General features: G+C 36.4%; 1 protein-coding gene across 1 annotated transcript; it reads right to left on the bottom strand.

The window, feature by feature from the left end:
* Positions 1–2,180: 2,180 nt before the first annotated feature.
* On the bottom strand, positions 2,181–5,659 carry LOC120779517. Its single transcript, XM_040111847.1, has 3 exons — positions 5,493–5,659; positions 4,162–4,531; positions 2,181–2,269 (listed from the first exon to the last, which is right to left on the bottom strand). The coding sequence occupies exons 1-3, from the start codon at positions 5,598–5,600 to the stop codon at positions 2,181–2,183; spliced, it is 567 nt and encodes a 188-aa protein (XP_039967781.1). The 5' UTR covers positions 5,601–5,659.
* Between the last annotated feature and the right edge of the window lie 8,013 nt (positions 5,660–13,672).

The raw sequence follows: 13,672 nt of genomic DNA, 5'->3' as shown, positions 1-13,672 counted from the left end.
AAAAAGTAATAATAATAATTAAACTTAATCTGTATTAAATTAAATTTAAAAACACACCAAGTATAATGGCAGAACAAATAGAATTACTAACTCGATGCTTAGCATTTTTAACTCAAATAACTGCGCAAAATGCAGCCAATAACCAATTGTCAATTAGGCAAAGAATAGAAAAAGATTTACAATATTTAGCTTCCTTCGGAGGGAATGTAAAAAAATTGCCATCCTTCATTGAGGCAATTGACAAAGTACGGAGAGACTATGTAGGACAGGAAGAAATATTTTTTAGGGTGATCTATGATTTAAAAATCGGTGGTTCAGCAAAAAAACTTTTTGCAAACAATCGCACCTCAAGATTGGGTTAGTTGTAAAGATAAGCTAAGACAGCATTACAGACCCACAAAAGATCAAATGACGATCACAAAAGAAATTTCGGAACTTAGGGTACACAGCATAGCGGAATTATGAAGAATAAACGAAATAATAGATAATATAACAGAATATAGTGCACTAAGTGAAAATGGTGACACTATGAAAGAAATATTTTCAGGAATGCTTATACAAAGGGTAAAGCAACTCGCAGCAGGGACTTTCGCCTATGTATATGATACGGAATATAAGGAAATGGGCAGACATGACAAATACGATCCACAATTTCATAGGGCTGGACGATGGAAATTCCTATATTTTTAGCAAGAAACAGAAATTCAAACTTGCTCAGAAGGCAAGAAATTTTGATAGTAACCAAAATCAAAATAATCAAAGAATAAACAACTTTAGGAGACAAAATATTGGCGATCAAAACAATGCTGGTTTTTATGCACAAAATAATTCGGGACGATACTCCCAAAGAAATACCAACTTTTCAGGACAAAATAATTATCACCCAAATAATCCACAGAAAATGGCCCAACACCCATGGATGTTGAAGCTGTGAGCAGGACAGAGGAAACGAATAACAACGAGGAATTTTTTACCAATTTGCCTCGGAAAATTAAAATAAAATATTAATTTCACTTACTTTGTTTAATAAAAAATGGTGTGCATTGGTAGACCCAGACTCTACTATTAGTATTATGAAAAAATCAAGCTTCCAACATTATAAGTTACCGGTTCTAGAAAAAAATAAAACAATAATTAGTACACTGAATGGTGAAATAAGAGCGTCTAACGAAAGAGTTAAGACACCATGTCCGTTAGAATTTAAATACCCTCACAATGCTAGGATGCGATGGTTCAAAATAGGCTTTAAAAAACCGTACAATCTTCTACTAGGAAACGATTTTATATTTAATAATTTCAATATAATCGATATTGAAAACGAAGAAATTGAGCTTAAAAATGGTGTTAAAATAAATAATAACCACCTGGTTTGTGGTCAATTAAAAAATATATAGGTTACCATAATGCAAATTAAGGAGCTAGAAAAACAAGGTATAAAAGGAGGAGTAAATATAATTCACCTATTATCATAGTACTAAAAAAATGTGATAGCGTGGGAAATACAAAATTTCGGTTAGTAATCGATTACCGTAGACAAAATCAAATAACTGTCGATGATAAATATCCTTTGCCAAACATTGATGGAATCTTAGACAAATTGGGAAAGGCGCAGTACTTCAGCAGCCTTGATCTAGCCAAAGGTTACCATCAAATTTTAATGAATAAAAAGGATATTGAAAAGACAGCTTTTGTATCTCCGGTGGAATTATACGAATATGTAAGAATGCCCTTCGGACTAAAAAATGCTCCGGCTACCTTTCAACGACTAATGAATGACATATTAAGAGAATACATAAATAAGATATGTGTCGTATATTTGGACGACGTATTAATCTTTTCAACGTCATTAGAGGAACATTTAAACTCATTAGAGAAAATTTTTTCAAAGTTAAAGGAACATTATTTAAAAATTCAAGTCGTAAATGCAGTTTTCTAAAGAGAGAAACAAAATTTTTCGGGCATACAAAAGAAGGGATTAAGCCAAATCAGGACAAGATAGCAGCAATACAAAATTTGAAAATACCTAGAACTGAAAAGCAATTAAAAAGATTCTTGGGAAATACTGGTTATTATAGAAAGTTCATTATGGACTACTCAAAAATTGCATATTCTATGATTAAATATTAAAAAAAGGCTATAAAATAAATTCAAGAGATCCATATACGGCACAAAATTTAAAATTATAACTGATCATAGCCCGATAGTGTTTTTAAATAATAAATATAAAGGTAGGGAGTTTTCACAACGTCACCAAAGGTGGCTGTTGAAACTGCAAGAGTTTAATTATGAAATGGAATATCAGAAGGAAAAAAATAATGTAGTAGCAGATTTTTTAAGCCGGATTGAAAACTCTCCAAAAATCGACGAAAGCAATGATAAATAATACAATTTAGAAATGCCATATACAATACATTTCGCAGAAAGGGAGCTGTTAGAACATTTCTTCATAAAAGAAGAAATTGTCAACAAGTATAAAACCCAAATTATAATAACATATAGTCCCCAAACTGAAGTTCAAGGCATTTTGGATATGAATAAAATCGTAAGTAAATGTGAAGATAAAATAATATTAACATCTAAATGTAAAAATAATTTAAGTAAATATATTTGCAAACAGAAACCTAATGACAATTGTACAATACCAATGATCGAAGGTTACGAAGCCCATTGTAATGTCATCCAAGAAAATAACGCACCTATTATAGATTTAGGACAAAGTAATGTCGTATTACAAGGAAAACACATTTTAAACGAAAAATCAATTGCAGGATTGAATTTAATCCAATTTAATGAAACAATTATTATTGACTCAGAAGTATTCCAGAACCATGAACAAGAAACTAAAGATTATATTATAGATAATGGAAACGAAAGAATTCACATTCTTGAAATATTGGAATATCAATTTGACAACATTAAAAAATTAAATAAATTTTTAATACCATTTAAAGAATACCAAATCAAGAATATGTTCATAACTATAGGAGTACTTGTAGTCCTAGGATTAAGTATATTTGTAATATTCAAACTATATATAATTTATCAAAAAACTGTATATCTGAGAAACGCTACCATAGAACATGTAGGAATGACTCATCTACGCAATACTCAAGTATAGATCAGGAGATATATTTTTCATAAGAGAGGGGAGAGTTAGTACATGAACCTTTAACCACAACCTTATGTTTCAGTAAACATTAAAGAAAAATCATCAAAACAACTTTATCTTAGAATAATAGAAGGGCGCTATCAGTACAACAAACAATAACAACCCAAATAGTTATTTACTAGTAAACAACCAGCATCTCAATAGTATGAGCAGCGATAAGCATAGCCTATATAAGCAACTGAAACAATAGCCTCGAGGTCACTTTATCATTATCGACTGCCGAGTAACAAGTTACCACTTGTAACACTTGTACAGTTTAAGTGTAATATATTCAATATTGAAGTACATGTGTATACGGTGAAATATTACACAAACAAAGGATCCAGTCAGAACCAATCTCATTGGTGGGGAATGTTGGGCCACGTTTTGATTTCGGTTAAAAAGTCACATAAAAGTTATTTTTTGTGAAAATTCCAAAGCATGGATTTGTAGTGCGAGTCGTAACCTTCCTTTTGATAACATTGGTTTGATAAAATTCCACAAAAATTAAAAAGTTATAGCCATTGGCGCAAAAAACCTGATTTTGCGATTATATATTGTAAATCGATTAAAACATGATTGTTATCGATGAAAAACGTTTATTTATCAATGGAAATGAAAGAGAGATTCATAAATAATAAGAAAAATAGGAATTGGCGAAGAAAATTATTCCGACTCGCAGTGGATGCAGGTGTAAGTGTTCGGGTTCGGTCCGGCACATTTCAAGTGAACCCCTCGATCACAAACGATGCAATGGGCCGTGTTTTGACGATTCTCGTGCTTCGGCATCTTTTTCTTGCAAATCGTGCAAAAATCGAAGTCCTCTTCGATGTCGGTTTCGGTCGGAGACGGGCTTCTCTTCCGTGACGTCTTCGATTTGCCACGGCCTTTTTGCTTCTTGGCTGCTGGTTCATCGGCTGCCTTCGTCAATTTTTGCCGCTTTTTTTCGGCCTTGTCACGCAGATCTGCGACAACCTCAGGCGATGTCAAAATCGTTGACTCCATTGTCTTGCGGCCACGTTTTGATTTCGGCGCAGGTGTGTCCAATTTCAACGGGCCAACCGATTTCAATGCATCACGGAGCTGGGGAGCCGAAACAAGAGACAACGACGATGATGCAGCACCACTTGTTGAAGCTGGGGCACTTGTCGATGCCTCCGACGATGACACCTCCTCATTCGCAGCAGTCACAATGGCATCACCAGAGGCAAGAACTCGACGTTGATTGTCGGCGTCTTTCTCTTCGTCACCGAACAAATTTTCGCCGCTCAGTTCCGAAGCGATAAAGTCAACTTCAGTGAAAATTTGCGAGTTGAACGGGTAGATGCCAGTTGTTCGGAAGCCGGATTTGATGGTTTTCGGCGTTAACATAACATCGAGGCACTGATCGACAAGGAGCGGCACATGATGCAGATTGAAAGTGACACCAATGTTGGACTTTTTCCATGCATCATGCTTCACGGTCATCATGCCTTTAAATGGTTACAAATACCGCAACATCTAGCGGCTGCATTTTGTGCGTGCGGTTTCGGCGGAAAAAGACAGCAACGTGATGCCATGATCAACGCCGATCTATCGCCTCGATCGATAATGCGAACCCATTGTTTGTCCAGCAGCAACGCATGGTTGGCGAATCGGCATTAGCACCGGTGTGCTTGATGAAATGACGCATGAATTGAGGGAATACGTCAGAGTTCATGTAACCAGAACCGTTCGCAACACCAACAGCGCCATGACTCGCATGAGTCATAAAAATCTCTTTCATGTTGACTCGGGGAAAGAGAAAGAATGGCGGTACAGACTGGCCACTAGCGCTGACGGCCAAAGCCAAAGACACATTGGTGCCTTTTTCGGCAGATGTTGCTGAGCCGACCTGCTTTTGTCCTTTGCGCGCGATGGTTTTGACAGGTCTGTTTGGCACGGTCGGGCACCCGGTTTCATCCATGTTCCATATTCGGTGAGGTTCAAACGGCGTCTTACCGAGAACGGTTGAAAGGTTGGCAAAGAATGCATCGACATTCTCTTTGTTGAATCGCTTCGCACAGCTCTGGCTTACTTGCTCTGGTGTTCGCAGTGACAAATTTTTGTGGCGTTTCATGAACGCCAACTGCCAATCCTTACTCGCCTGTTGATTGTCGTTCCATGGATCCGGATACGACGCGCCAACTTTCCGAGCAAATTCATACGCGAGCTTACGAAGCTCCATCAAACTAATTCCATAGTTGATGTCGCTGGCCTGGAGAATGTAGCTTATCAGCGCCTTCTTTTGTTCGATGTTGAAAAAAATTAAAAAAAATTATTTATTATTCGATGAAAGAAAAAGAAGGAAACCAGCAGAACTCACTGTTTTTGTGCCCATCGTCGTGCTTTCAGCCAGCAAATTCTTCATTACATCGGCATTGGCAGTAATAACGTCGATGCTCGCACCATCAAATGCTGCAATATAACGCATCAGGTTGGTCCTCGGAATTTTGTGTGCCGTCGCAGATTGTCGAACGCTATTGTGATGTATTTTCACTGACTTGATCACCTCCAAAATGTTGTCGAAATCAACAATTTTCTCTTGTTTGGGATAGTACCGCGGCACAATGACTAAAAAAAATTTTTCGGAGCACGAAACTATCAGGAAATGTTGAAAAACTATTGTGTTGTTGAAATTCTGCACAAAAATCATTTATACACGTCAAATATATGAAGTTAGCATGTCAAATGTCCCGACACACCCCAAACGCTCATATTTGCAAAATGGCGGTGGATAATGAACACAATGTAAATTCGTGCAAAATTTCTTTTGTGTGTCGAAGGCTAAAGGCTCAACTAATATTATAAACATATTTACATGGATGAATTTATTGGAAAATGTGAAAAAAATCAACTGTACACAGAGTTGAAAAAAAACTTTCGGAGTGTCGAATTTATTTTTGTTGTCGCAGAGAGGTTATAACACGTGTTCACAGCTCGAGTGCTATATAGAAACTGAGCTTAGTATGAGACGAGCCGATGACAGTTAGTTGCAGCCCCCACCTTCCCCTATTTATTTTATTCCTAACGAGTAAATAAATTAACTTGCGCAAGCACATGAGCTGGACGAGCAAATGGCAGAAGGTGGTTTTTTCCGACGAAAAAAAATTTAATTTAGACGGCCCTGATGGATACAACTATTATTATAACGATCTTCGAAAGGAAGAGCATTTCCTGAGCCGTCGCCATAGCTGTGAGGGAGGCATAATGGTGTGGGGGTCGGTATCAGTCTTTGGCACTTGCGACTTTCAATTTGTTCCTTTCAAAATGAACGCGGAAACCTACAAATCCATCATACAGACTGAGGAACATTATTCCAATATTTTTCACATTATCAAATGGACTTACCAGCATGATAACGCTCCTATTCATACAGCTAGGGTGGTAAAAGAGTGGATTAAGGCTCAAAATGTGAACTTGCTCGAATGGCCCCCATATTTACTTGACATATGAAATAATACATGTGGACATTTTTCATTTTAAAAAGCAGTCATTTGTCACAGTGATTGATAAACTAGCAAAATTTGTAGCAGCATACAATATAACTGACAGAAATTGAAGAGCAAAGAAGTCAATCATAATTGAACATTTCACAAAATTTGGAAAACCAAAGAAGATCATCATGGACAACGAATTCAGGGCCGAACAGTTGATTCAGTTCTTAAATACAGAGGGAGTCAAAGTACACTTAACAAAACCAAACAAAAACCCATACAGGTAATGCAGACATTGAGAGGCTGCACTCAACCTTGTTAGAAAAACTAACAGGAATTGAGGATCCAAGCCTCTCAACAGAAATGAGGATACAGATCGTTACAGGTAACTATAATAATCGCTATCACTCAACCATAAAATGTACACCTAATAATGCAAGAACATATCCAATCATTTTAAAAAACACAACTAACAAATGGTTATTTGGTATAATGGACGATGAAGACAGGCAAGATATAGAGGAACATCTAAGGGTAGTAGAAGAAAATAGTCACAATGAGATAATCAATTTAAATAAACAAATTTTGATAAACAGCCATTTTAATAATAGTCTCTATAAATTAAAGAGTACATTAGAAAATGACAGGAAGCAAGTATCGAACTCATTGAACCAAGTACAAACAGAGAACAGCGAAATAATGAAACATGTTTTCTTTAGTGATCAGTTAAACAAATTAAGGTATTTGGAGGAAAAAATTAAAGAAATACAAAAAAATATAGCAGCAGCAAAATATAACCTTACACACCCAGAAATATTAACAAAAGACGAAATCGACTATAGATTTTTATAGGCTAAAAGTTGCAAAAGTAGGAGTTTTGACTTACAAAAATGAGTCTATCACATGAATAATTTAGAAATTGATCAAAGAGATGAGAAAATAATAACATTAGAATCTAAACATTAACAATACAATTACTAATATATTGTTAAGAAAATTAAAATTAAGTGAAAATTGTATTTTTAATGATAATTGTATATTTAAATATAATAATAAAACTTATATGCAAGAGTTGTCTGATGATACTCTGCTAATTAAAAATGCCAATAACAATGAAATGATCCAAAACTGCGATAAACGAAAATTTACACTTCAAAGAATAATATAATAAATTTCAGTAATTGTAAAATCGAAATAAAAAATAAATCGTATGAAAATTAAAGAAAAGAATTTTTTGACAAATACATACATATATCCTGTACCAGTATTGAATAAAACATATGAAGTGAAAGAAAATTTTGAAAAAATGATATTAAGCCATATTGAAAATTTAAATGAAATCAAAGAACTTAGATAAATGTATAGTTATGTTTTAATAATTCACCCACTGTCGCACTAAGTACCTCGGATAAACAAGAAAATGTACATGAGAATCAAGTTTAAGACACATTTAATTTTCAATCGAAATTATTCGTGGTTCACAAGGAATATTCAAAAGGAAAAGATGACTTATCTACTCGTATGTTACTATATAAATCGATGACAAGATCAACGGCGATCAGACAGCGATCCAATTTATGTATCGATGCGGTAGCGACCGGGTGACGACGACGGGGCGCAGTGTGTCCGCGAATGTGTATCTGGCGAAAGTTAATGGTCGAAATGCTTAGAACGAAATGTGTCTCCCATCCCGATGTCCATCCTTTTTGTTAAATGGGTACAGGTGTGGTGAGTTGTGTTGGCTTTGTGTGGTGATGTAAGTGTGTGGTGCCATCGGATGTGGTGTATTGTGAGTTCTTCCAAGGTGCGCCAATTTTTCCCGGGTAGAATGGGGGGAGGCTTAACTCATTTAAACATCCTGGAGCCCCTAGGCGAATGCTTTGCCTAGTATTATATGTATGTATGTATATGCGATTGCATGTACATCCGTCGACATACTGCTAGTGATGTAGCATGGCGACCGTCGCATATTTGGTGTTGGAGTCCTAATTGATCCATATTTACACTTTTGTGTAGAAAACGGCTTTCGTTTGATATGAATTTTAATATACGTGTGGGTGCTCGAGATAAGCAACTTTATTTTGTGTGTTTATTTGAATTTAGTGACGACTTATCGGTTTATTATACGGATTATTTATTATTTGCCTTTTCTGTGTTATTAGTAATTGTTGCAATTTTTTTTTTTTGAATTTTTGATCGGCTTATTAAGGACAACTACTCCACGCCTGGCTCAGGTATGGCCAGAATGGGTGCTCCTTTGAAAACTTACCCTGAGGTTAGGGCTTTTAGATGAGAGGCATCTTGCGAAAGAGTGGCCGTGAATTGCGAACGGCTTCATTTCGAATTTCATTGTGGTAATTTCCATCTACTTCTTTTGAAGTGGAATGTTAAAATTTTACAAGAGATTTCCACTAACTACCCTTATGAGGAGCGCTTATGTAGGTGCGATAAGAGCTACCTTTGCTTTTGGTAAGTCTAGGTGCGTCACAGTAACGCATTGGGCATATAGTGTACCCTTAACCTTAATTTTGAGTATAATTAAAATTATTTTTTTTATTATTTGAAAATTATTAGGCACTAGTTTATGATAGGCGTCGAATTTCCGACTTTTTCGACCATTTTATTATATGTAATATTTTAGCAGCTGTGCATTTATTTGGCAAGTAGTAGCCTGCCGCCGCTTAAAGATTTATTCAGGGAATATTTTTTTTTCGTTGTTGGCGGAAGCCATCCTGCGGGGTCGAAAAGTAGCATATATTTGAGTTTTTAATATTGTTAAACTGAATTCTGAGTTTGGTTTTTTCTACCAATATATGGGATATTGGAAACTTGTGGCTCTAGTGGTAGTCGTACGACGTACCGGCCATTATTTGATCGAGTCGTTGTGGCTCTAGAAGAGGCTTCACAATACTGATTCTTTATAGTTTTATTTGATAGGGGAGGGAGTTTTCTTATCTCTGAAATTCTGAAATTGGTCTACTTTGAGTTTCGCTGTGTAGAAATCGAAACTTTTGTGCCTTTGAGCAGCATGGCGTTTCTTGGCAATTTTTAGTATTTTGGTTTTCTGTTTTTACTTTTGAAGTTGAACCCGTGGTTCTTTTTGTATAAGCGCTTCTTTGGGGTAAGATGGAATAATTTGTTATATGCAACATTGAATGATGTCTTTTGTGACAATAGATGCAATTGAATTTGCTTTTGCAATTTTTATATGTGTGCGCTTGTGACAGGCAATTTGTGCAAAGTCTTTTTGACCTGACAAAATTATTTCGTTCGTTAACTTTTAAGTTTTTAAACTTCTCGTAAGATATAAGTTTATGCCCTCTTTTACATAGTTCGCATGACGTATGTTTTCTTTGTTCAGATGTGAACGATTGCGTTTTGTAAAAGTTTTTGTTTGAATTGTATTTGTTACTAACTTGGGGTCTATTTAAGTTTCTATTTTGGTCATGTTTCATGTTCTTAATTTTGATTATTTTTTCTTCTACCCTTTCCGCAATTTCATATTGGGTGGTGAGAAAATCTTTCATTTGTTGCCACGTTGGGCACTTTTTTCGTGATAAGAGCGATTGCTCCCATAGAAGTACCAATTTACCAGAATTGGGTCCCAGATGTCTGTGGGGATATTTATTGTCGATAGAACCGACAAACAATTTGAAACAGTGGATTCTAGTTTGATGAATTCTACACTTGTTTCTTTCTTCATTTTTGGCAAGTTCATTAGTGTCGTTACTTGTTTGTCGACCAGTATTCTTTCATTTTCGTATCTTTCTTTTAGAGCTTCCCAAGCCAAATTGAAATTGTTGTCATTAAGAGCGAACTGTTTTACTATTATGCCAGGACGGCCATTCTTCAAAACCTCCATAAAATGTTTCTGTGTCACATGCGGGCACCATGAGGTGGATGCCTGAACTTGCTTCTTGATATTGTTGCATTTGTGACAGCTCTACTCTACTGTGGGGAATTATCGGCAATTGCTTTTATTAGCTTTAATTGATCGCAAATCATAGCTTTCGGCTAAAATATCATAAAAAGATTTCATACGGAGTAAATACTATTTTAATAGTCATTATAATAATAGCAGTTATATGGCTAATCATATCGATCAAAAGAAGTAATGTTAAAATTAAAATTTTAAATACGAGGATTCAGGAGAATCCTAAAATCAACGACGGGGGAGTTATGTATGACTGCCCTAATAGTTGCAAGTTGAAACCAACCATGCCACAGAGGCATGGAGCTGAACGTGACGGAATGTCACGAGTCAGCATTTTTTAATGTAAACAATAATAGGTATAGAATAATATGTAGCTTAAGGAGACATAAGTTTGATTTTAATAAAACAGTTGAAAAATAGAACTCTGACAGTGTAGTCTTTCTCTTCAAGCATTTATAACATAACCCGCGCTACTTCAGCCGCGATATAGCATTACTAAGAGAATCGAAGCCTATTGATAAAAAGAGCTCATTCTGAGTTCTAAACCCATTTATAGACACGAAGGGTCTACTTCGTGCGAATGGTCGGCTTACTAATTCAAGCCTAACGTATAATAAACGCCACCCTATAATCATACCAGAGAGGTGTCCGTTTGCCACTTTATTTATTAGATATATCCACATACTAATGCTCCACGCCGAACATCGCCTCATGCAGCATATGGTCCGCCAAGGGCTGTACATATCCCAACTGAAGCCCCAAATAAAGAAGTGCATTTTCATGTGCAAAATCTGCACTATGCATAAGCAGAAAATGCGATCTCAGATTATGGCAGCACTTCCACCTAAACGCTGCAATTTTGCTCTGCCTTTCACCACTACAGGTGTAGATTTTGCTCGGCCTTTTATGATAAAGGCGCCCATGCTAAAGTCTCCTACCCTCATGAAAGGCTATGTGGCTATTTTCGTCTGTTTCACGACAAAAGCAGTACAGTACAATATGTACGAATCTGACGACGGAGGCTTTTCTCGCGGCATTTGCTCTTATCGTCGGACGGCGAGGTTTTTCATCAAAAATCATTAGCAATAATGGCAAGACATTTATCGGAGCTCAAAGAGCTACCGAAAGACAGTTTGTGGACTTCATAAAACAAGTCTCACCTGACATTGTCCAAAAATGCGCTCCCCAAGGTATCAATTGGCAGTTTATCTTTCCAAGCGCTCCTCATATGCACTCTCGCAAGATCCCTCAGACTTTACTGCCCTCACGCCAGTGCATTTTTTTTTAAAGGAGCGCCCATCCTGGCCACACCTGAGCCAGGCGTGGAGTCGCTCTCCTTATTAAACCGTTGGGAAAGAATCAAAATTCTCCATCATGATTTCAGTCGCCGATGGGAAGATGATTATTTAAAGGTCCTCCACAGAAGGTACCGATGGAAGGCACCAGAAAATGCGCCTAAGCTTGGAGATTGTGTCTTAATCAATGACGATTGTCTCCTCCCTACTGAATGGCGTCTTGGCAGCATAGAGAAACTCTACTACAGCTCGGACGATCATATTCGCGTAATCGATCTCCGTACCCAAACGGGAACACTAACCAGGCCACTCGTTAAGCTATGCTTTTTGCCAACCGCCGATAAAACCGAAAATAACGTAACCGTAATTAATAAACAAAGAAACAAAAAATAAATAATGATAAAATGCTCCAACATCAATAAGTAACAACAAACACCAAGAAAAGGGAGTCGATCCGACTCACTCGTGCCACATTTCGTGGCACCAATGCCCATATGAATATATATATGTATATCTTAATTAAAATAACATCTTGTAACAGATAAAAATTGATGCCGAGATGAAAACTGCCCCTTCGCCCACAGTACGTTCGCCCGTTAATGTTCCGCGCTCGAAGGCTACACCAGTAGCAGCGCCGCGAACCACCATAGCCACCGGGGACCAGGATGTACATCGACTCAAACTCACACCACTGACATGCAACCTTCACCGCAACCATGCAACGGGAATAACAACTAGTTTTTCTCAGTTCGTTTGCGACATTAACAGCGATCGGTTCTACACTATTTCTCGCGTACCGCTTCTCATCCGCCATCATTAAGATCCTCAACGGATAAGCTAGTTTTCATTTCTTTCCGCTATTGACTTTATTTGTAGTACAAATTATCAAAAAGGTGATTGCAAATATTTTCCAATTACGTTTTGGTGGCTTTATTCAAAATTACAAATCCAAATCTGCGAATTTAAAACAATAATAATTTTAATTTCAAACAAACAATCAAATCCAGTCAAGTATAAAAATCTATAAATTGGTAAATTGGTAAATATGTAGGTAGGTAGGAGTGCAGCCCTATCGGGCTCAATTAGCACTTGATGTGCCATTTTGATTGGTAAATATGTACTCACTTCAAACGACATAATTCCGTTAAATTCTTTTTTTTGTTACCGTCTTATAAAAACATCTATTTAAATTAATATTGAAAAAATAATAAAAAAATATAATAATTTGAACTTTTTCTGCTTGCTGTTGGTAGGAGTGAACACGACTAATCTCCAAAAAGCTGTAAATAAAGTCTTACAATGGGCAAAGAAATGGAAGATAAAACTGAATGAAGCTATGTAAGTCTGTACATATGTATTGTTTTCATATACAACACGATACAGCTCTTACCAATTTTCTTATACGGTGCACAAATACCGTACTTTAATTCCGCTAAATACTTAGGAATGACGCTTGACTCTAAGCTACGTTGGAAAGTTCACGTAAAAAAACAAACGTAAGAAGCTGGACATGCGACTCAAAAATTATAATTGGTTAATCGGTAACAAATCACTATTATCTATCGAAAATAAGTTTCTTATCTGTAAACAAATACTGCACAACTCTGGGTATGTACTAACACAAACAATAAAAAAGTAAATTTCAAAACAAAGTACTAAGACTAATTGTCAAAGCGCTTTGGTGCTGTAGATGTGCTGATATAGAGATCTAGGCGTAAACTCGGTTAACGCAGAAATATTAAAAATTGCTACACCATGCCTCAAACCCAGCGATCTTTCACATTAGGCAATACTCTCATAGTAGTTTTAATCATATTCAAGTTTCTTGTTAGTCCTTTCT

Source organism: Bactrocera tryoni, unplaced genomic scaffold, assembly GCF_016617805.1.
Source record: "Bactrocera tryoni isolate S06 unplaced genomic scaffold, CSIRO_BtryS06_freeze2 scaffold_11, whole genome shotgun sequence".
In the NCBI taxonomy this organism is placed as follows: Eukaryota; Metazoa; Arthropoda; class Insecta; order Diptera; family Tephritidae; genus Bactrocera; species Bactrocera tryoni.
Note: the sequence above shows the minus strand (reverse complement) of the source record. Positions and strands in the feature narration are given on the sequence as shown.

Excerpts from the sequence above, each read along its gene's own strand:
- LOC120779517 (XM_040111847.1), bottom strand. The coding sequence starts at position 5,600 with ATGCGTTATATTGCAGCATTTGATGGTGCGAGCATCGACGTTATTACT. Across the intron at positions 4,532-5,492 it reads CGACGATGGGCACAAAAACA|TGCCTCGATGTTATGTTAAC; the intron begins GTGAGTTCTGCT and ends CTTGTCGATCAG. Across the intron at positions 2,270-4,161 it reads GCCGAAATCAAAACGTGGCC|TTTCAACAGCCACCTTTGGT; the intron begins GCAAGACAATGG and ends AAACTCTTGCAG.